This window comes from Phodopus roborovskii, unplaced genomic scaffold (genome assembly GCF_943737965.1).
Source record: "Phodopus roborovskii unplaced genomic scaffold, PHOROB, whole genome shotgun sequence".
Classification (NCBI taxonomy): Eukaryota; Metazoa; Chordata; class Mammalia; order Rodentia; family Cricetidae; genus Phodopus; species Phodopus roborovskii.
The window spans coordinates 39,437,852-39,454,939 of NW_026126480.1; the positions used below are offsets into that span (position 1 = coordinate 39,437,852).

The 17,088-nt window shown below is 42.8% G+C and overlaps 1 protein-coding gene across 1 annotated transcript in view; it reads left to right on the forward strand.

Moving 5' to 3' along the window:
- The window catches only part of LOC127227793 (deleted in malignant brain tumors 1 protein-like), a 114,285-nt gene that overhangs the window by 27,263 nt on the left and 69,934 nt on the right, over window positions 1–17,088 (forward strand). The window contains 8 exon segments of the mRNA XM_051192126.1: window positions 4,463–4,528; window positions 7,127–7,186; window positions 9,613–9,930; window positions 10,409–10,419; window positions 12,043–12,048; window positions 13,561–13,739; window positions 15,656–15,846; window positions 16,791–16,871. Coding sequence (XP_051048083.1) covers window positions 4,463–4,528; window positions 7,127–7,186; window positions 9,613–9,930; window positions 10,409–10,419; window positions 12,043–12,048; window positions 13,561–13,739; window positions 15,656–15,846; window positions 16,791–16,871 — 912 coding nt within the window.

Sequence of the window (17,088 nt, forward strand, 5' to 3'; positions counted from 1 at the left end):
CAACCTGACTGTGGAGTCCGAAGGCTTTGATCCCCAAAGCACCATAGGCACAAACCCCATGAGTGTTCTGTTAACTGCTTGAGATGGACCAGGCACACTGGCTGTTCAGCCACAGAGAGGATACTTTGGGTCAAGGGGTTCATCATCACTCAGCTGAGCCTGAATTTTCTCAATGTGGCCCTTCAGAGTCACATGCTCATCACCTATGATGGCTGCAGACCCTCACTATTAGCTCTTATTCCTCCAACAACCAGTAAGGATCCAGTTATTTTCCTGATGACATTTCTTGGGTGCAGAACATTAATCTTTTTTCATTTTTGCTACATACACCCCCCCCCACACACACACACACACAGAGAGAGAGAGAGAGAGAGAGAGAGAGAGAGATTACAAACCAAAGAACCAGAGTGGCCTAGATTGCCAAATATATGTGAAGTTTGTTACACAAGTTAGCAAGTAGGACTTCAGGGTTATAAGGAAAGAAAGCAGCCCCTTCTAGAGCAGTGGTTCTTAACCTTCCTAATGCTGTGGCCCTTTACACAGTTCCTCATGTTGTGGTGATCCACAACCACAAAATTATTTTTATTGCTACTTAATAACTGTGATTCTGTTACTGTTATGAATCCTAATGTAGATATTTGTGTTTTCTGATGGGCTTAGGTGAATCCTGTGAAAGGGTCATTCAATCACTGACCCCCATATGTTCCCTGGCCCACAGGTTGAGAACTGCTGTTCTAGATGAAGCTGGGGAGGGGAGGTAAGGCAGGGCAGAGAGGAAGGCACCTGCTATAGGAGATGCAGTAGAAGAAGCAGCTATGGCTGCGTACATGGCCTTTTAAAGTTTATAATGATGGCCCAGAGAGTGGGGAGGCGATGAGACCCGGCCAAAGCGACTGTGACCAGGGCTGGCACACAGGGCAGATACCTCAGGAAGAGTCTGGGCTGTGGGGTTAAAAGACATGTAGGGGTCAAAATTGAGCATGATCCTCCAAAACCACCTGGGAGCTCCAGGCTCAGGAGGTAGGGTACCCCAGATACCCTGAATAGTAAATGAGGAATCTTCCCTGCCTTGGAGATGCCCCAAATCCTTCATTTTCCATGAGTCCTGGTGACAAGATGCTCCACGGTCGACAGCGCTGACACTGAAGATGGATGTGCAAGTTCACCCCAGAGTCATAGCCTGACGCTAAAACACCACAAGACGAGTGATTAAAAATAGGGAAGTTATTTCTCGTGGCTCCGGAGTCCAGGAGACCCAAGCTTAATTCAGCATAAGTGAGGACGTCCTTCCTGTTTCACAGGAGACAGCACTTCTCGATGATTCTCACAGCTGCAAGAGTGAGGGTTCTTTCCTAAGGATGCAAGTTCCCCAGGTCCTTGTCATCTCCCTAAGGACGCATCTGAGTGGAGACCAGGATCTCTACAAGTTCTTCCCCACAGAACCCTCGCCCGGCATCTTTCTTTCTGTTTGTATTTGGGGGTGCTCAGGTTATTCAGGTCCCCCAGCAGCAGGCACCTAGCCATGCCCTGCTCTTGAGAAGAAAGGAATCAAAGTTCATGGACCTAGTAAGCCTGAGCTCTCCATAAGAAATGCAAGAGGAGATGTGAAGCTGGGCAAGGATGGTGCCCCAAACGGGTACCATCCATGAGGGATTTGTCAGTACATAATGGACTCTCAAAAGATTCCTGGGTAGGGCAGGAAACACAGGTCTGAGCCCTGCACCAATAATCTCTATGAGACATTAGCAAACTATAACCCATCATCTGCTTATTATGAATAAAGTTTCATTGGAACAGGGAGTTATGCATCATCTATGGCAGCTTTTGCAATGTAAGAGCAGAGCCATTGACCATCTAACCCTTTACAGGTAGGTTTCCAACCCTGTGATTTAAGCATTCAGAGGATTCAGCTTCCTTATCTATGATATTTGCTTACAAGGTTAATAAATATAGTATTTCTATAAGAAATAAAAAAAGCCCCATAGAGACTGGTGATACAGACCAGTTGGGAGAGCAATTGCCTAGCATGCATGATAACCATTCTCCAGCACCCCGCAGCAAAAACACCAGATACATAGATAAGCAAATTCTGTAATGAGTGCAGACCCTTAGCTGTTCACAGTTTACATTTGTATGTCGACTTCCAAACAAAAGAAAGAAGACATATTAAAATTATTTTTAAAATAATATAACAAAACAAAATACAATAAAATGAAACAAACAAACAAAAGAGCCCAAAAGAAGGCACGAGAATCAGAGACTCACTTGTTCACACACTCAGGAGCCCCCTAAAAACACTAAACTGGAAGCTATAACAGATACAGAGGACCTGGTGCTGACCTGTGCAGGCCCTGCGCTTACTGCCTCAGTCCCTGTGAGTTCATGTGAGCTGTCACCATGGTGATTTAGAGGAACTTGTTCTCTGGTGCCTTGTTCCTGTGCTTCTTACACTCTTTCCAACCCCGCTTCTGGGGTTCCCTGAGCCCTGAGTTGAGGGGTTTGATAGACACATCTCATTTAGGGCTGAGCGTTCCAAGGTCCCTCAGTCTCTGCATAGCATCTGGCTGTGGGTCTCTGTTATTGCTCCCATCTGCTGCAGGAGGAAGCGTCTCTGCTGATGGGCTGAGCAAGACACTGGTTATATTTGTCTTTCTGGGCAAAACTACCACATACATAAATGATTAGATTCTGCAATAAATTCAGACTCCTTAGCTGTTCACAGTTTACACATGTATGTTCACTCCCAACCAGAGAGAGAGAGAGAGGGAGAGAGAAGCTGCATTAAAATTCCTGACTCTCATCTCAGTGAGTGACTAGGAGTACATCAGGAAGGGAAGCGCTGTGCCTGTTCAGCCAGTATCAATCTGCTCAGAGCCGACTCTGAACACTGGGTTTTGACCTAACTCGCTGCTGCCTTGGGCCCCCATGGGCCTCACCAGGTTTTGTTGTTTCTTTATACTTCACTTATTTCCTCTGAAAAGTGGGACAACCACTTCTTTCGAGGAGCCGCTAGAAGGACTAAGTAGGGGCATCTTCAGAGACTTAGCAGAGAACCTGGAGCACGTCTGGTGCCCAATGGCATGGCCTGGTTTAATGGTGTGCCACTGCTCTGAGGCAGATGAGCGGTTGAAGTACCATTCCCTGCTACTGGCTGAAGCCACCTGTCCCTCCTCTCTACACCACTGCCATTCACCCACTTTCTTTCTTTCTCAATGTGTTTATTTGCCTACTTTGGATATTGAACCATGGGAAACCCAATATCAAGAAAGACTGTGTGGTCCCTTTAAAAATTTTTGAATGGTAAGGTAATAAATCATTTTCCAGCAAACCTGAGGCAGCAAACAATCCTCCTCATTCTATTCCATATTAAACACCCCAAGTCAGTTTCTTATGCTGTTTGTTTCTCCAGTAGCTCTCCCAATTTCCCACACTCCAGAAGACATGTCCCACCCACCTGCACCACCAGGTAGGTCAAGGAGCCATGAAGGAAAACAACAAAACTTGGGTGTGGTACGTAGCACATTCCATGCCTCGCATTGTAGGCCTGTAGAACAGATGGGCTGATCGTCAGAGATGAGGCAGACACACTGCTAAAGGATACAAGGAGAATGTGTGATACTCAATGTCATGGGCAGTGCCACACTTTAACCCACCAGGAGAGGTCTCCAACTGTTCTGTTTATTATCTTTTTGTCCCTGCACAGTGCTTGCCACACGTTAGACACATAAACAGCATTTATTGAACAAATAAAATGTGCAAGAAATAGGCAGGCTTTTGACCTCTCTTGTAGCTCCCTGGATTTTTGGCCCCCTGTGGGACACAGAAGCAAATCACTTTGTAAAATGCTAGTAACTTCATTCATACACTTCTTTCTTCAGGGAGTGCTGTTAATGTTTCACATGTGAGCAAATGAATGAAGAAATTTGCTTCTGACACATGTTTTGTGTGTGTTTTAGGATCATTGGATGGTGAGAAGTTACCAAGTGTCCTATCAGGTAAGAGCAGCACCTCCATCATCAGCCCTGCCACACGCAGCCTCAGCATCTAGATGGATGGTGGAGCAGACAAGTCACTAGATTATGTATTGTCCTCTGGGGTCAACGAAGACAACCAGTGTCTTCATGAATACCTTGACTTTTATAACATTGGTCCAGTTTTTCAGTGACTGCCCTTATAAACACCAAGGATGCTCACGTGGAACTTGGAGTCTATACATGGTGAGGAGGAGGGAAGCACTTAGGACAGGGTCTTGCTGGGTATCTTTCTGTCAGCCTTCTGAACTTGGCTCAGGTTTCACTGAAAACCAAGCAGTTTGTGAGTCCAGGCGATGGGTTAAGGTTAAGGTGAGACCAAGTTGCTGCTCCTTGCCAGATGAGATGCTAGTTGAGCCCTTTTCTGACATATCTGTGCTTGTCTTAGGAAAAGACCTTCAGTTCTCACCTCTATTTCCATATCATTCCAGTTCTACCTGTGGTTGACTCTGCACCTGCTAGTCGAAGAGCATATGTGCCCAGGCTCAGCCTCCAAGGTGAGAGAGGATCTGTATCTGGGGATCTCCAGAAGGAGCTCAAGCAGGAGTGCAGGGCAGCTGTGGGTTGCTGAAGTACAGGAAGGAGCATCACAGTGAGAGAGGACTCACCATCCTCCACTCGTGGCCAATTAGTTGATTCCCACAGAGGAATTTGGCAGCTGTTATCTCTATAGTCTTGCTCATCTAGGGAAATGTAAACTTCAGAACATAATCACATGGTCATACACACACACACACACACACACACACACACACACACACCCAAACAGACCCCCCAACACACAAAAACCCTGTGCCATACCTATGTTTTGTCTTTCTGGTTTCCAATCTTACCAGAAATGGTCAGTTAAAGGCAAAGCTTCTATCCCCCATCCCCGTTGGCTAGCTTTTATAGTTCTGAAAGGTGCTCTTGCTTGCTAATAACAGAGAAAAGTAATCAAAAGTCATCATATATAGCTGCAAATTCTGTGATCTACAATAAGAACAGGCCTGGCAAGATGTGCCAGGTATAGTAGTGGCAAAAAGGTTATGTGATTAACCCACCACTTTCTGATTAGACTAAAAGCCCACCCTGCAAGATGGAACTCATGCCTAATAGCATTAATAAATAAAAAATAAAATAAAATAAAAAGCACATGACTATAGGTCATAGACTCTAGGTAAAAAACTACTACTACTATAGTATTATTATTATTATTACATACAAATAAACTGTCCCCTAAGTTCTTATCTTTATACATGTATTTTAGTATATCTTTCAATCCTCACCAGAGAAGCTTCCTTTTTCGGAAGGTAGCGATACAGAGGCCCACAACTAGTCAATGTGCATACAATAAGAGACTATGGGGTTCCCGGCTCTAAATGCAACAGCTATATCACCTCCTGCCCACAGGACACTGGTAATTGTAGAAGAGGGGATGGAATGTTTGTAAATTACAGAGGTGGTAGATAACAGCAAAACAGTATTTGTTCGCCGTGACAGTGTTATTGCAAACATGGGCTCAGTGGCTTTGAATGCTTACCTGCATAACATTAAGCCAGATACAATCCCAGTATGGATGTGGGAGGGGCTTGTGGAGTTCCACCTCTGTCTGAGTAGCTGCTGGTATCTGGTGGCTAATGGGGGTGGGGGCACAGATTTTGAAACCTCAAAGCCCACTCCCAGTGATATACTTCCTCCAATAAAGCCAAACCTGTTTCAATAATGTCACCTCCTAATTCTCAAATAGTGTCTAATCCCCTGGTGGCTAAGCATTCAAATACATGAGCATATTGGGGCCATTCTCATTCAGAGAACCACAGTTTGCCTACCTGACATGTTTAGGATGTTTATGATATTGCTCTGGGGGCTATACTTTGAAAACCACTGTCTTAAAATATAATCAAAAAGGAATATTTTTTATCCTTACAAATAGAAACAGAAATATCACCCTCGTCATTGTCATCTTCATCACTATTGTCATCAGAGTTATCATCGCCATCATCACCTTCATCGTTGCCATCACCATCATCATCACCATCATCAAAAATGAGTCTCCCTAGTAGGTCAAATTGTGTGATTGACTTCCCTCTCTCATTGTACATGTTTATGGCTATGCATATGCAGTGCTTACCTGGCAGCTAGTGGTTGAACACTTTCTTGTTGCATGATGAAGTGACTGAGAAAACAAGCTAAGGGAGGAAGGCTTATTTCACTCAAAGTTTCAGAAGTGGATGGGACCTGCAGTAAGGGTCAGGATATCATGGTGGAAGGATGTACTATTAATTCTTTATTATTCTAAATTCATGCCTTCTTATTTCTAAGCCCTACTTCATTGTATTGGCATGCCAAAATTTATCTACTCATACTTTATGGATGTTGAGTTTGTTATTGATTTCCATTGGTATGAATTAAGCCACTATAAACATTCAAGAATTTGCAAACCATTTTCCAGCATGGCTGCACCCTTTTGAGTTGCTATCAGGAATGTATGAGAGTTACATTTGTTCTGAATCCTTGTCCACATGTACTGTCTGTATTTTAAGTTTGGCCTTTATGGCATTTCCACAGTGCACTCTAAGCAGACACAAATGTGTTGGCTCTTGCTTCTGCTCCTACTCAGAGTCTGGGGTTGCAACATCATCACACACATTCCTGATGTGGTTCAATTATTGTATTGTTTACATTAGGTAAACTTCCCCTTCTAAAACTCATTTTGCAGAATCACAGTAGATCTCCTAGGCTAGGAGAGTAAAGTACATGTTATTTAGAGTCAAAGCGATGTATCCATGGCAGGACTGGAGATTATCTAAGTAGAGAATGGGATATTCAGGCAATGGGATGCTTATTGCATCAAGTGAGTTCTATCAAGAGCTCACTATTGTTATCTTCTATGAGAGCTGTTTAGGAAATATCAATCATCTCCAAATAATTTATGAGCTATAATCTAGTCATGAAGGACATGCATTGTCTGAAGTGGTGTGCGGCTGTGATTTTCCCCAGACGTCAATGCTGTTTCATCTTTTCAGAAATATTTAGCATCTATTTCATAAGCTATTGCAATCACAATGTAAACATTGCTCTAGACCTTAATCTTGATTTCCGTTACTCAGAAGGTGCAGACAGTTCACCAGACTCCACTCCAGTTCAAGACGCCGAGTCACACAAACCATCAGGTTGGTTGTTTTCCTTCCTCCTGAGAATGTCCCTTTCATAAGTGAGAGGAAGAAGATCTTTGTGTTCTAGTTTCTTTTCTGTTGCTATGATAAAACATTCTGACCAAAAGCAGCTTAGAGGAAAATGGGTTTATTTCCATTTATAGGTTATGGTCTATCCCTGGGGAAAGTCTGGGCTTGTTGCCTTGATCAGGTTCATGTTTAGGTTGCTTTCTTATATAGCCCAAGGCCACTTCCTCAGAGAATGGTTCCTCCCACCTTTATGCCTTCAACATTCTCTCTCTCCATTCATTTCACCTATAATCAATTTCTCCCCTCCTAAAAGCATCATTCCATCCACTACCTCCTAACTTCCTTCCTGATTTCCACATGAATTCCAGGATAAACTCATAAAACACATGATTTGAAGCTAGCACTTGCATGTGAATGAGAACACATAACATTTGTCTTTTGGGGGCCTTGGTGACCCCACTAAGTGTAATTTTTTCCCATTCCATCTATATATACTTGCAATGTTCATGTTTTTATAGAAGAGTCACATCCAATTGTGTAAATGTAATACTATTCATTATCCATCAATCAATGCATATCTAGGTTGATTTCCATTCCCTAGCTGTTGTGAATAAAATGGCAATGAACATGGATGTGCAAGTGTTTCTGTAGCAAGATATATAAAGGTCTCCAAAGAAGGAATAGGAATCCATGTGGCCAGTAAATACTTCAAAAAGTATGCAACATCTTGGCTACCAGGGAAATGCCAATTAAAGCTACTTCAAGATTCCACCTCACCCCAGTCAGAATGGCCATCATCAGGAACACAAATGACAACAAATACTGGCATGGATGTGGTAAAGGGGGACCCTTATAATACACAGTTACACTGCTGGTGAGAGTGTAAACTAGTACAAATACTTTGGAAATCACTTGGGAAATTTCAAAAAAAAAAAAAAAAAAAAAAAAAAAGGGGGGGGGGAAGGAAGGAAGAAAGAGAAGAAAGAAAAAAGAGAAAGAATTACCATATGACCCAGCTACACCACTTCTACTTTTCCTCTTTTTCTTTTCTTTCTTTCTTTCTTTTTTTTTTAAGACAAGGTCTAACACTGTAGCCCAGACTAGCCGGAAACTCATGGTAAGGCCCCACCTGCCTTAGCCTCCCAAGGATTGAGATTACAGGTGTGCGCCCTTACTGTGGATAAATAAGAATCTGTGAAAACAAATAGGCTGATGGATGCTTATTCAGGGAAAAATCACTTACACCAGAAACAGATGACTGCCAGCAGGTTCTGATCCCAAGGATGTCTCTGGATGCTCTCTGTCTCCGACCAAGAAGCAAGAGAGAGTGCTGGGATCTGGGACCTCAGACCTAGTTCTCCCAGGTCATGCCAGCATCTGTTCCCACGCCCTAATGGACATGGTCAGTGAAACAGGTGCAGGCAGGGTGATATCTCACCACACACCCTCATGCCAGGTTCTCAGTCTCTACCCTAAGACACTTCTCTATTGACTTGCCTTTCTGTATGACTTATGGCTCCCCACGGGGGAAGTTTCTGCCCCTGTATCATACAACTCTCTTTCTGATTCCAAATTTCCAAATAGAATCTGTGCACTGGTTATTCTTAAGTCAATGTGAACCCTAACCAGGCAGACTTCATTCCTGGATGTGTGACCTTGACCCAGGTCTTTGGCTATTTATAGAGCAGGTTTTCTAAAAATGGAATATGGATGGAGAAATGTTTAGGTTACTTATTACCATGTAAAGCCACCCCCAAAACACAGAGGTATGAAATAACCCCTCCCTTTTAAAAATTTCTTTAAAATTACAAGTTAGCTGGGCAGTTCTGTTGTTCTAGGTCAGGCTTGCTGACTGTGGCTTAGGTTCACTCATGCATTTGGCTCACTGGGAAGTCAGCTAAAGAGGCCTATCTAGGATCGGCTCCCTTATATTCCTGAAAGCAATATAGCTGTCATCAGAAGTGAGTGAAATGGCAAGCTACATGTCCTTCATCACTCAGTGTGCTTGCCTGTGCTTATTCACACAATGCTCCAGGGTGCCCAGGGAGTAAGCTACATCTGCAGGCTCCCACAGTCAAGATGAACCAAAGGACCCAAGCACAATGTCAATAGGAGAAGAAAGAAGCCCAGCCTCTAACTAGGAGCATCTCATTGTACATTGTGTCGCAGTGCAAAGAGAATATTGAAAGAGAATAATGGCTATTTCTGTAAATGATTCATCACAGTGAAACTGTCTCGAAACAGGATGTACATAATGAAAACACCATAGGTTCTATGAAGCAGACACAGTGGGGTAATGGCATAGGCTGCTTTGGGTAGTCAAGGAAGATAAGAACAGAGACTGGGTTGTAAACAATAGCCATCTGTGGGCCAAGAAGGCCACTATCACCTCCCTGACTCCTTTTTCTTCCTAGGAGGCTGGATCCCCGTGCGGCTGGCAGGCAACCATGGGAGATGTGCAGGCCGTGTAGAACTCTTCTTCCAGGGAGTCTGGGGGACTGTGTGTGATGACCTCTGGGACCTCCCAGAAGCAAACATCATCTGCAGGCAGCTGGGGTGTGGCTGGGCTGTTTCAGCCCTGAGTGAAGCTTACTTTGGGGAAGGTTCTGGGAAGATTCTCCTTGACAACGTGCATTGCAAGGGACATGAGAAACATCTGGAGGAGTGCTCCCACATTGGCTGGTTCTCCCACAACTGTGATCACAGTGAAGATGCTGGTGTCATCTGTTCAGGTAAAGTCCAATGTCCTTTAGAGCCTAGCCTCAGCCTTCCCAAGAGAACACCCTTCACTCCTATATTAGTGCTAGTCTCTCTGCTGTAATAAAATACTAACTAAAGCAGAAGGGAGGAAGGGTGTGTTTTGACTCACAATTTTGGGATAAAGTCTACCATTGTGGTGGAAGTGTAAATGAGCTTATCCCATTGCACTTGCTGTCAAAAAGCAGACTGGGGGGTGCTTTAAACTTTTATCCCTTTTATTCAGCCTGGGACCCCTCACCCATAAGATTATAGCCTTCCCTCCTCAGCAAAACCTTTCTGGAAACACCCTTGTAGACATGTCCAGAGGTGACTCCAAAGTGGTTCCAAATCTAGTTAAGTTGACAATGAAGATGAGTTTGTTATCCCAAGATGTGTAAAAAATAACCACTGAATAAGTGCTAGCATGCCACTCACTCACAGAAGTTTTTTTTTCATGTCTCACTTTTGTAGATGCTGAATATGTAGCAAGGATACAACCAGGTAGGGAAGATTATATTTATGTGTGTGGTTCACTGGAGGCTTGGGGAAGAGGTTCTGCTGGAAACTGGGCTTATCTTATTCTCCAAGGCAGTGGAGTAGCAGAGTCAAGCCATGCAATCACCTGTTGTCCAAGAGGAGAGTAGACAGTGCCTTCAAAGTCATCTGCTCTGGATCCACTACCCTTCAGATCCTCTACTGTGCATCTTACGTGCATGATAATTGATTCCTCAGACTTCTGTAGAATACTTTGTTCAGTTGTTTTGAGGTGTACATAGAGACTAACTATGGATAGGTAGAACATGGTTGAAATGTGAGATATGGCCAAGACATTTCCTTCCAAATAGAAAAAGGCTAGACACAAATACCATACCGGTGAGGCAATTCCCATGTCCATTCCATGTCTCTGCCTTGTTCCTGGTACAGCCCTGGCCCCAGAAAACTCCCATCGATGTTGGCATTCCCTCATCATCCCTGGAGTGTCCCACACTCGGTGTCCCCACTTCTCATCAGACCTGAGGTCTCTTGGTGTCATGTGCTCAGATAATTCTCAGTCAGAGAGTGAATTAAGAATAAAGCTGTGTATCCTAAGGTCTGGAAAAGTTTCATTTACTTCCTCCATTATCTGTCAACCATGCCAGGTGGAAATGAATTGATCCAGAAGGATCATCTGCAATGGATGATACTGAGCTGAAAGTTTCTAGAGGGGAGACATTGGGAGCCTGGAGGAGCCCCTGCATCTTTGAGCTCTGACTCAGTATCTCTTAGCAACGCTAAATCAAAGGAGAGCTCTCTCTCTCTGTCTCTGTCTCTCTGTATCTCTCTCTCCCTCTGTGTGTGTGTGTATGTGTGTTCTTTTGTATGTGAGTGCACATGCACATACACGTTTTTGTCTGTGAGTGTGTATCCAAGGACAACCTCAAGGCACTGTCTGTCTTAGTTTTTGAGACAAAGACTCTCATTGTTCAGGAACTCACTGGTTAGGCTAGAGTGCCTGGCCAGTGAGCCCTTGGGACCCACCTGTGTATGCTTCCTTGACACTAGGATTGCAAGTGTGTGTCATTATGCTCAGATTCTATACATGGGCTCTGGAGATTGAACTCTGGGTCCTAGAATGCAAGGCAAGTGCTCCACCATGGGAGCCATCACACTGGCCCCTGAAGGGTCATGCTTCTCATTTCCTCATCCTAAGCTTACAGCCCTCAAACTCTTGGTTACCGAGACCTTAGGACCTAGATTTTCATGTCTTTGGTTTTTACTTTAAACCCTTGTGTTTTTATGTATAAGAGAGTAATACATCGAAGTCTAAGAGAGATCTCGTCAGCTCTTCGGCAATGCTTGAGTATTGTATGACACAGCCCTTCAGTGCTCAGGTCCCTCTTCTAGAGACTGATACAGGAGTCCTGGAGGGCTGAGACACTGTTTGCCATGAGTGCTTCCTGATTCTTGAATACAGACAGTTGTGCAGACCCATGTCAACTGTTGGTTCACATGCTCTTCTTGTGTTTGGCAGAAGCCCCATTCGTTGTCATGGATGAAACAATGGTCTCAGGTGAGAACTCAATGTCCTCTTTCTTATTGCTCAAGCCTTGAAGGGATTCTTCAAGGGAACTGTGCCGGAATGCTACTGCCTACTCTAGGCCACCCTACTGAAAAGTCCTCACAGAAAGAGCAGTATACTTAGGGATGTGATTTTATTTCCAGCCAGTCAAAGGAGTTCCAAACAAAGAGAGGTGGCAGTTTTTGTTTTCTCCCAGCCAGAGCACCATGAGTGAAGGTTTGACATGTGCCATTCATGTAACGATGTGGCCTGTCTGTACCCATAGCCATCACTTCAGAAGAGGTCCACTATGGGGAGTCCTTGCCTTTTCTGCCCTTGCCCAATCCTCACACCCTCCTTCTCCATACTTTCTTTTTCATATGCTCTTTTTCTAGTTTTGACTATGTTCCTGGGTTCTCAAATCTGCAGTTGGCATAGCATAGACTTAGCACCATTTGATGGGAAACAAACAAGCAAACAAATAAAAAACTAAAATGATGATGATGCCTGAAGTGTCTTGATGGTCAGAGCCAGTCCCCACACAGCCACATAATCTAACCTGACAGCCAGTTGTTTACACTGCCATTGCACTAAGTGTTGGAACAGACATGCAGACAACCAGGTGAAAACATAGATAGGTGGGCAGTGGATATAAAGTGCTATCATTAATAGAAGGGTAGATGACTTAGGCCATTTTTTCTATCTAATATTATATGTTTAATAGCATCATTTTAAGAAATGATGTTTGGTGGTAGGCCAGCCACTGTCATCATCACATATGTAAACATCCAACACAGGTTCAGTCTTAATCGGAACAACCAAAGCAGTACTTTTCTCATCCTTCCTATGAGATCATGAGAGTTGCATGGGCAGACATGACTGACAAAAGGAATGGAACCCACAGTTAAGGAATAATGACAAAGAAAGGTCTGATCAATGTGTGTCTTCTCAGAAGGGAACTAGAAGTCTCAACGTAGATGAGAAATATTTCAAATTTCAGACAGATGTATGTCAATAGCTTAAGTATTGAAGATATTTTAGACCAGTTTATAACTTTAATAATCCTAAGACACACCCACATAGTGTTGAGCAGTAAAACCTCTTTTTGGGAAAAGTGTAAATTATAAAATTAGTAAACTGAACAATGAACCCTAGAGATTTAAAGCAACCTCTTCTTAGAATTTCATACGAGTATGGCATGATTGCATCATATCCAGCCTACCCTCACCCTTCTAACTCCTCAATTGATATCAAATCCCCTCCAAGATTTATGCTATTTATGCTGTATATATATATATATATACACATATATAATATATCTTCTATCTAACACACACATGTATGTATGTATGTATGTATGTATGTATGTATGTATGTCTGGGTCTAGTTAATGTTGCCCATCTGTACAAGGGGTTAGGGCTGATCACTTGAGAAGAGCAACCTATCAGGGGCCTCATGAGTAAATAAAACTGATTCTCCCTCAGGAGCTGTTGACTGCCTGTCACTCACTCTTCAGCAAAGGGTGGGGCCTTGTGAATCTTTCTTCCTACCATGTTGGCATGTTGACTGGTATGGTCTTGTGCAGTTTTTATTGTCATACCCGTTTCTTCTTTTAGAAAGATCTCGCTGTGGTGGTGTTATTACCAAGGCACCTGGAAAAATTAAGAACCCCCCAATGAATGAAATGCAGGACAACATAACCTGTGTGTGGGAAATCAGAGCAAACCCCTCTGATCGCGTAAGGCTGGCATTCCCATCTCTTGAGTAAGTGACACATACTATGTAAGTATATTTTGCACTTGTAATCATTCATCCCTATGCTGATTCTCACATTCAAAAGAGTCCTTCATGAGTTTTAAGCATTTTTATTTTGAAATAACTGTGAACACAGAGGAAATTGCAAATGTAGTATGAATCCCTGTGTACCCCTCTCACACATCTCCAAGTAGCAGAGCATTATCAAAGCCAACAAATTGATATTGATGTACTATTAACTGGACCAAACACTCTATTCAATTTTCAAAAACTTTAACATGCAGTTATTTGTGTGAGGATGGGGGTGGATGTTCTGCACAGTTTAATCCTGTGGGTGGATGCACAAAATCACTTCTCCATTCCAGGCACATTATACAAAGGAACTACCCTTTCACCTTTTGTATCCCCAGATCTCCCCATTTCTGTCCCTTACTGTGGTTTATTCTCCACCTCTATATGTTGTCATTTCAAGAACATCCTGTGAATGGAATCATATAGCATATAGTTTGGTAGGGACTTGACTTTTTCACTCAGCACAGTGCCCCTAAGATCTGTTCAGTTTGCCACAGTGCCTAGCGGCTGTTGCTCCTCACGGTGGAAAAGGGTTTCATTAATGTGGTTGAGCCAGCGTTGGTTAATCCTTTCCCCTCTGAGAAACATCTGGCTTGTTACTAGTCTTCAATGATTCAAGTAAAACTTCTTGGAACATAAGGAAAGATGTTTATGTCAATGTAAGTTCATTCATTAGGGATGAATGTTTAAGAATGTGACCAGTACATTGTATGCTAAGTACATGGTATATTTGGACAGGGAGACCCAGCAGCCACACATGTGACCCAGCCTCACCTTGCCCTAGGTAGTATGAGGGATTTTATATACCCCTTAGTATTCAAGCTTGTGTGTGTAGATAATACTATCTTTTTGCAGCTGTTGGAATGATTGTGAATTACATTGTTTTTTCACATTTTCATTATATATGTAAAGAAATAGGATTGCTTTCTTGTATGCTTGTAAATTTTTCCAAGACATGTAGCTTTAGTTTTTGAGAATTTCATACATGTAACAATATATTTTGATCATTCATGCTCCCATACATTTTTAATTAAAAAGAAATTCACCATACAGGCTTTGGGTAGGAGAAAAAAAACAGAGAGGAACACACATACACAGATGCTTCATGTGTTCTGGTTATCTGGTGAAAGATACATAATCTGAGGAAATTTTAGGTCTTAATATTATAAATCAGAAAAATGAAGTCATTCACAGATTTAAAATATACTTAAATTAACCCCAAGAAAACGCCATATCATCTATGCATCTTGAATTGTGCTTAATTTAAAGATGGTTTGACATACATGCTGTTGGGCTGGTGATGTGGGAATAGTTGTGTCTAGCACTAGTGACAGCCACACAGAAATTCACAGAGAAACACAGCTGCTCACAAAGCCAGATGGCTTCAATAAATCCAGTGGAGCATATCTGTAGCCCACTTCCCTCTAGCTATCAAAGCTTGTCTTTTAGGGTTGGGGCGGATTTGAACCTGGAGCATATTCTGAAAAATCAACCACCGATATCCCTCATTTTAGACTCTTCCTCTCAAACATACTTAGTGAAATGACCTTGATTAGCTATTGGCCTAAGATGGTGAAGCTCCCTGTGGTCAGAGCAGCTTCCATTCCTAATCAGGGGTCTTCCACTAGAGCCGGTCTTCTTTCTCTTCCATCAGCTAAAAATCCCATTGCTGTCACACAGTATTTTTCAAAGGAAAAATACGCGATAGAAGGATCATACTGTGTCTACATCACAGACAGGTTTGAGTTCGTTCCCAGGATTCTTACTCCTATAAAATACAGGAGCACTCACAATATACCTCACAACTTCCCGATGAGGAGATCAAGAGACATTCATAATATTTGCTTCCCCAGCCTTGACTGCACCAATGAGTATTTTGAAATCCTGGATGGCCCTCCAACCTCCACAGAGTCCCTGGGGAAACCCTGCAGTGGGTTGCATATCACCTTTGCATCCCACTCCAGCTCCATGACCCTTGTGTACTTCCGAGGCATGAACAACATTGGAAAAAACTTCATGGCTTATTATTATTTTGAGGCCAAAGGTAAGAAGATGGCATGAAGCTCTGAATTTTCTGCTGATGTGCCATCGTGTGCTCTGTGACCTTGAGCAAGTCACTTGACTGATGAGGAATCTGTTGGCTTCACACAACACAAGCTGGATTATTAAGCAGTCATTTCTGATAACATTCTGACTCTAGCCCCAGACAGGTGTTTTAGATTGTAAAGAGGAAAGAATATGTTCCCTCTAGGTCCTCTCTCATATTTGTACACAAACTGTAAGGAGTTCAAGATTAATATACAAGACACAATTAAAAGGTAAATGGAATATACTACATTAAGGAAAGCCAATAAAATAGTGTGTGTAATATAATGTGCTACACAGACCCATCTATACATATAAAAGGGGGAGTTAGAAAAGACAGGAGCACTATAAGCCGAAACACCAAGGAAAGCATCAGGGGGATAAATTTTGGATTTGCCTGTGATATTGGGTTGGTGGTTCATAGAGAATCAGCAAGAATAAGATCAATACTGGAAATGAGATGAAGTGCATGTTGGGAAGGCAGAAGCTAAGCTAAGGGTCTCTGTTAAAGCACAGTGTACACAAGTTAACAAGATCAATTAAAACAATTGTGAGCCAAATACAATAACTGATGACATTAACTGATTATTCATTGGCCATCAGTTTAAGTTCCTTGCATATATAATGCTTACATCCCTTTTTACAGAAAGGGAAACTGAGGCCTCAGAGGTTACATAATTACATGGGGTTCTGCACTACTCTCTACCTAAAAATGCCAGGTAGGCCTCTTATCTGTTTTGTTAAGAATAGTCCCCAGGCCTTCAGTAAGTGTTGGGCTATCTCAACCAGACATGCTGGTGACACATGCTGAAAAACAAAGGAGATGGCACCAAAGAATGGTTCAAATAAATCTCCATAGCTGGCATCAAACATCTATTGACCATAGCTTCCTTGTTTTTGCAGAGATGACATCGAAGGCCCCATATCTGATCAGTGAGTCAACTCTCATTACTTCATCATCATTTTTAGGCAGGATCTTACTATGTATCCCTGGGTCTCCTTAAAAATCACTCTGTAGAACAGGCTGGTCTCAAACTCACAGAGATCCACTTGCCTCTGCCTCCTGAGTACACCATCATGCCCAGCCTTCCTGTTTTTACTGTCAGCCTTTGCTCTCACTCTCCAATTTTCTAATTCCTAGAACAAGTCTTCGACAACAGAGAGATTCTGTCTGCAGGGTTTCTGCATAAATGTAATACCT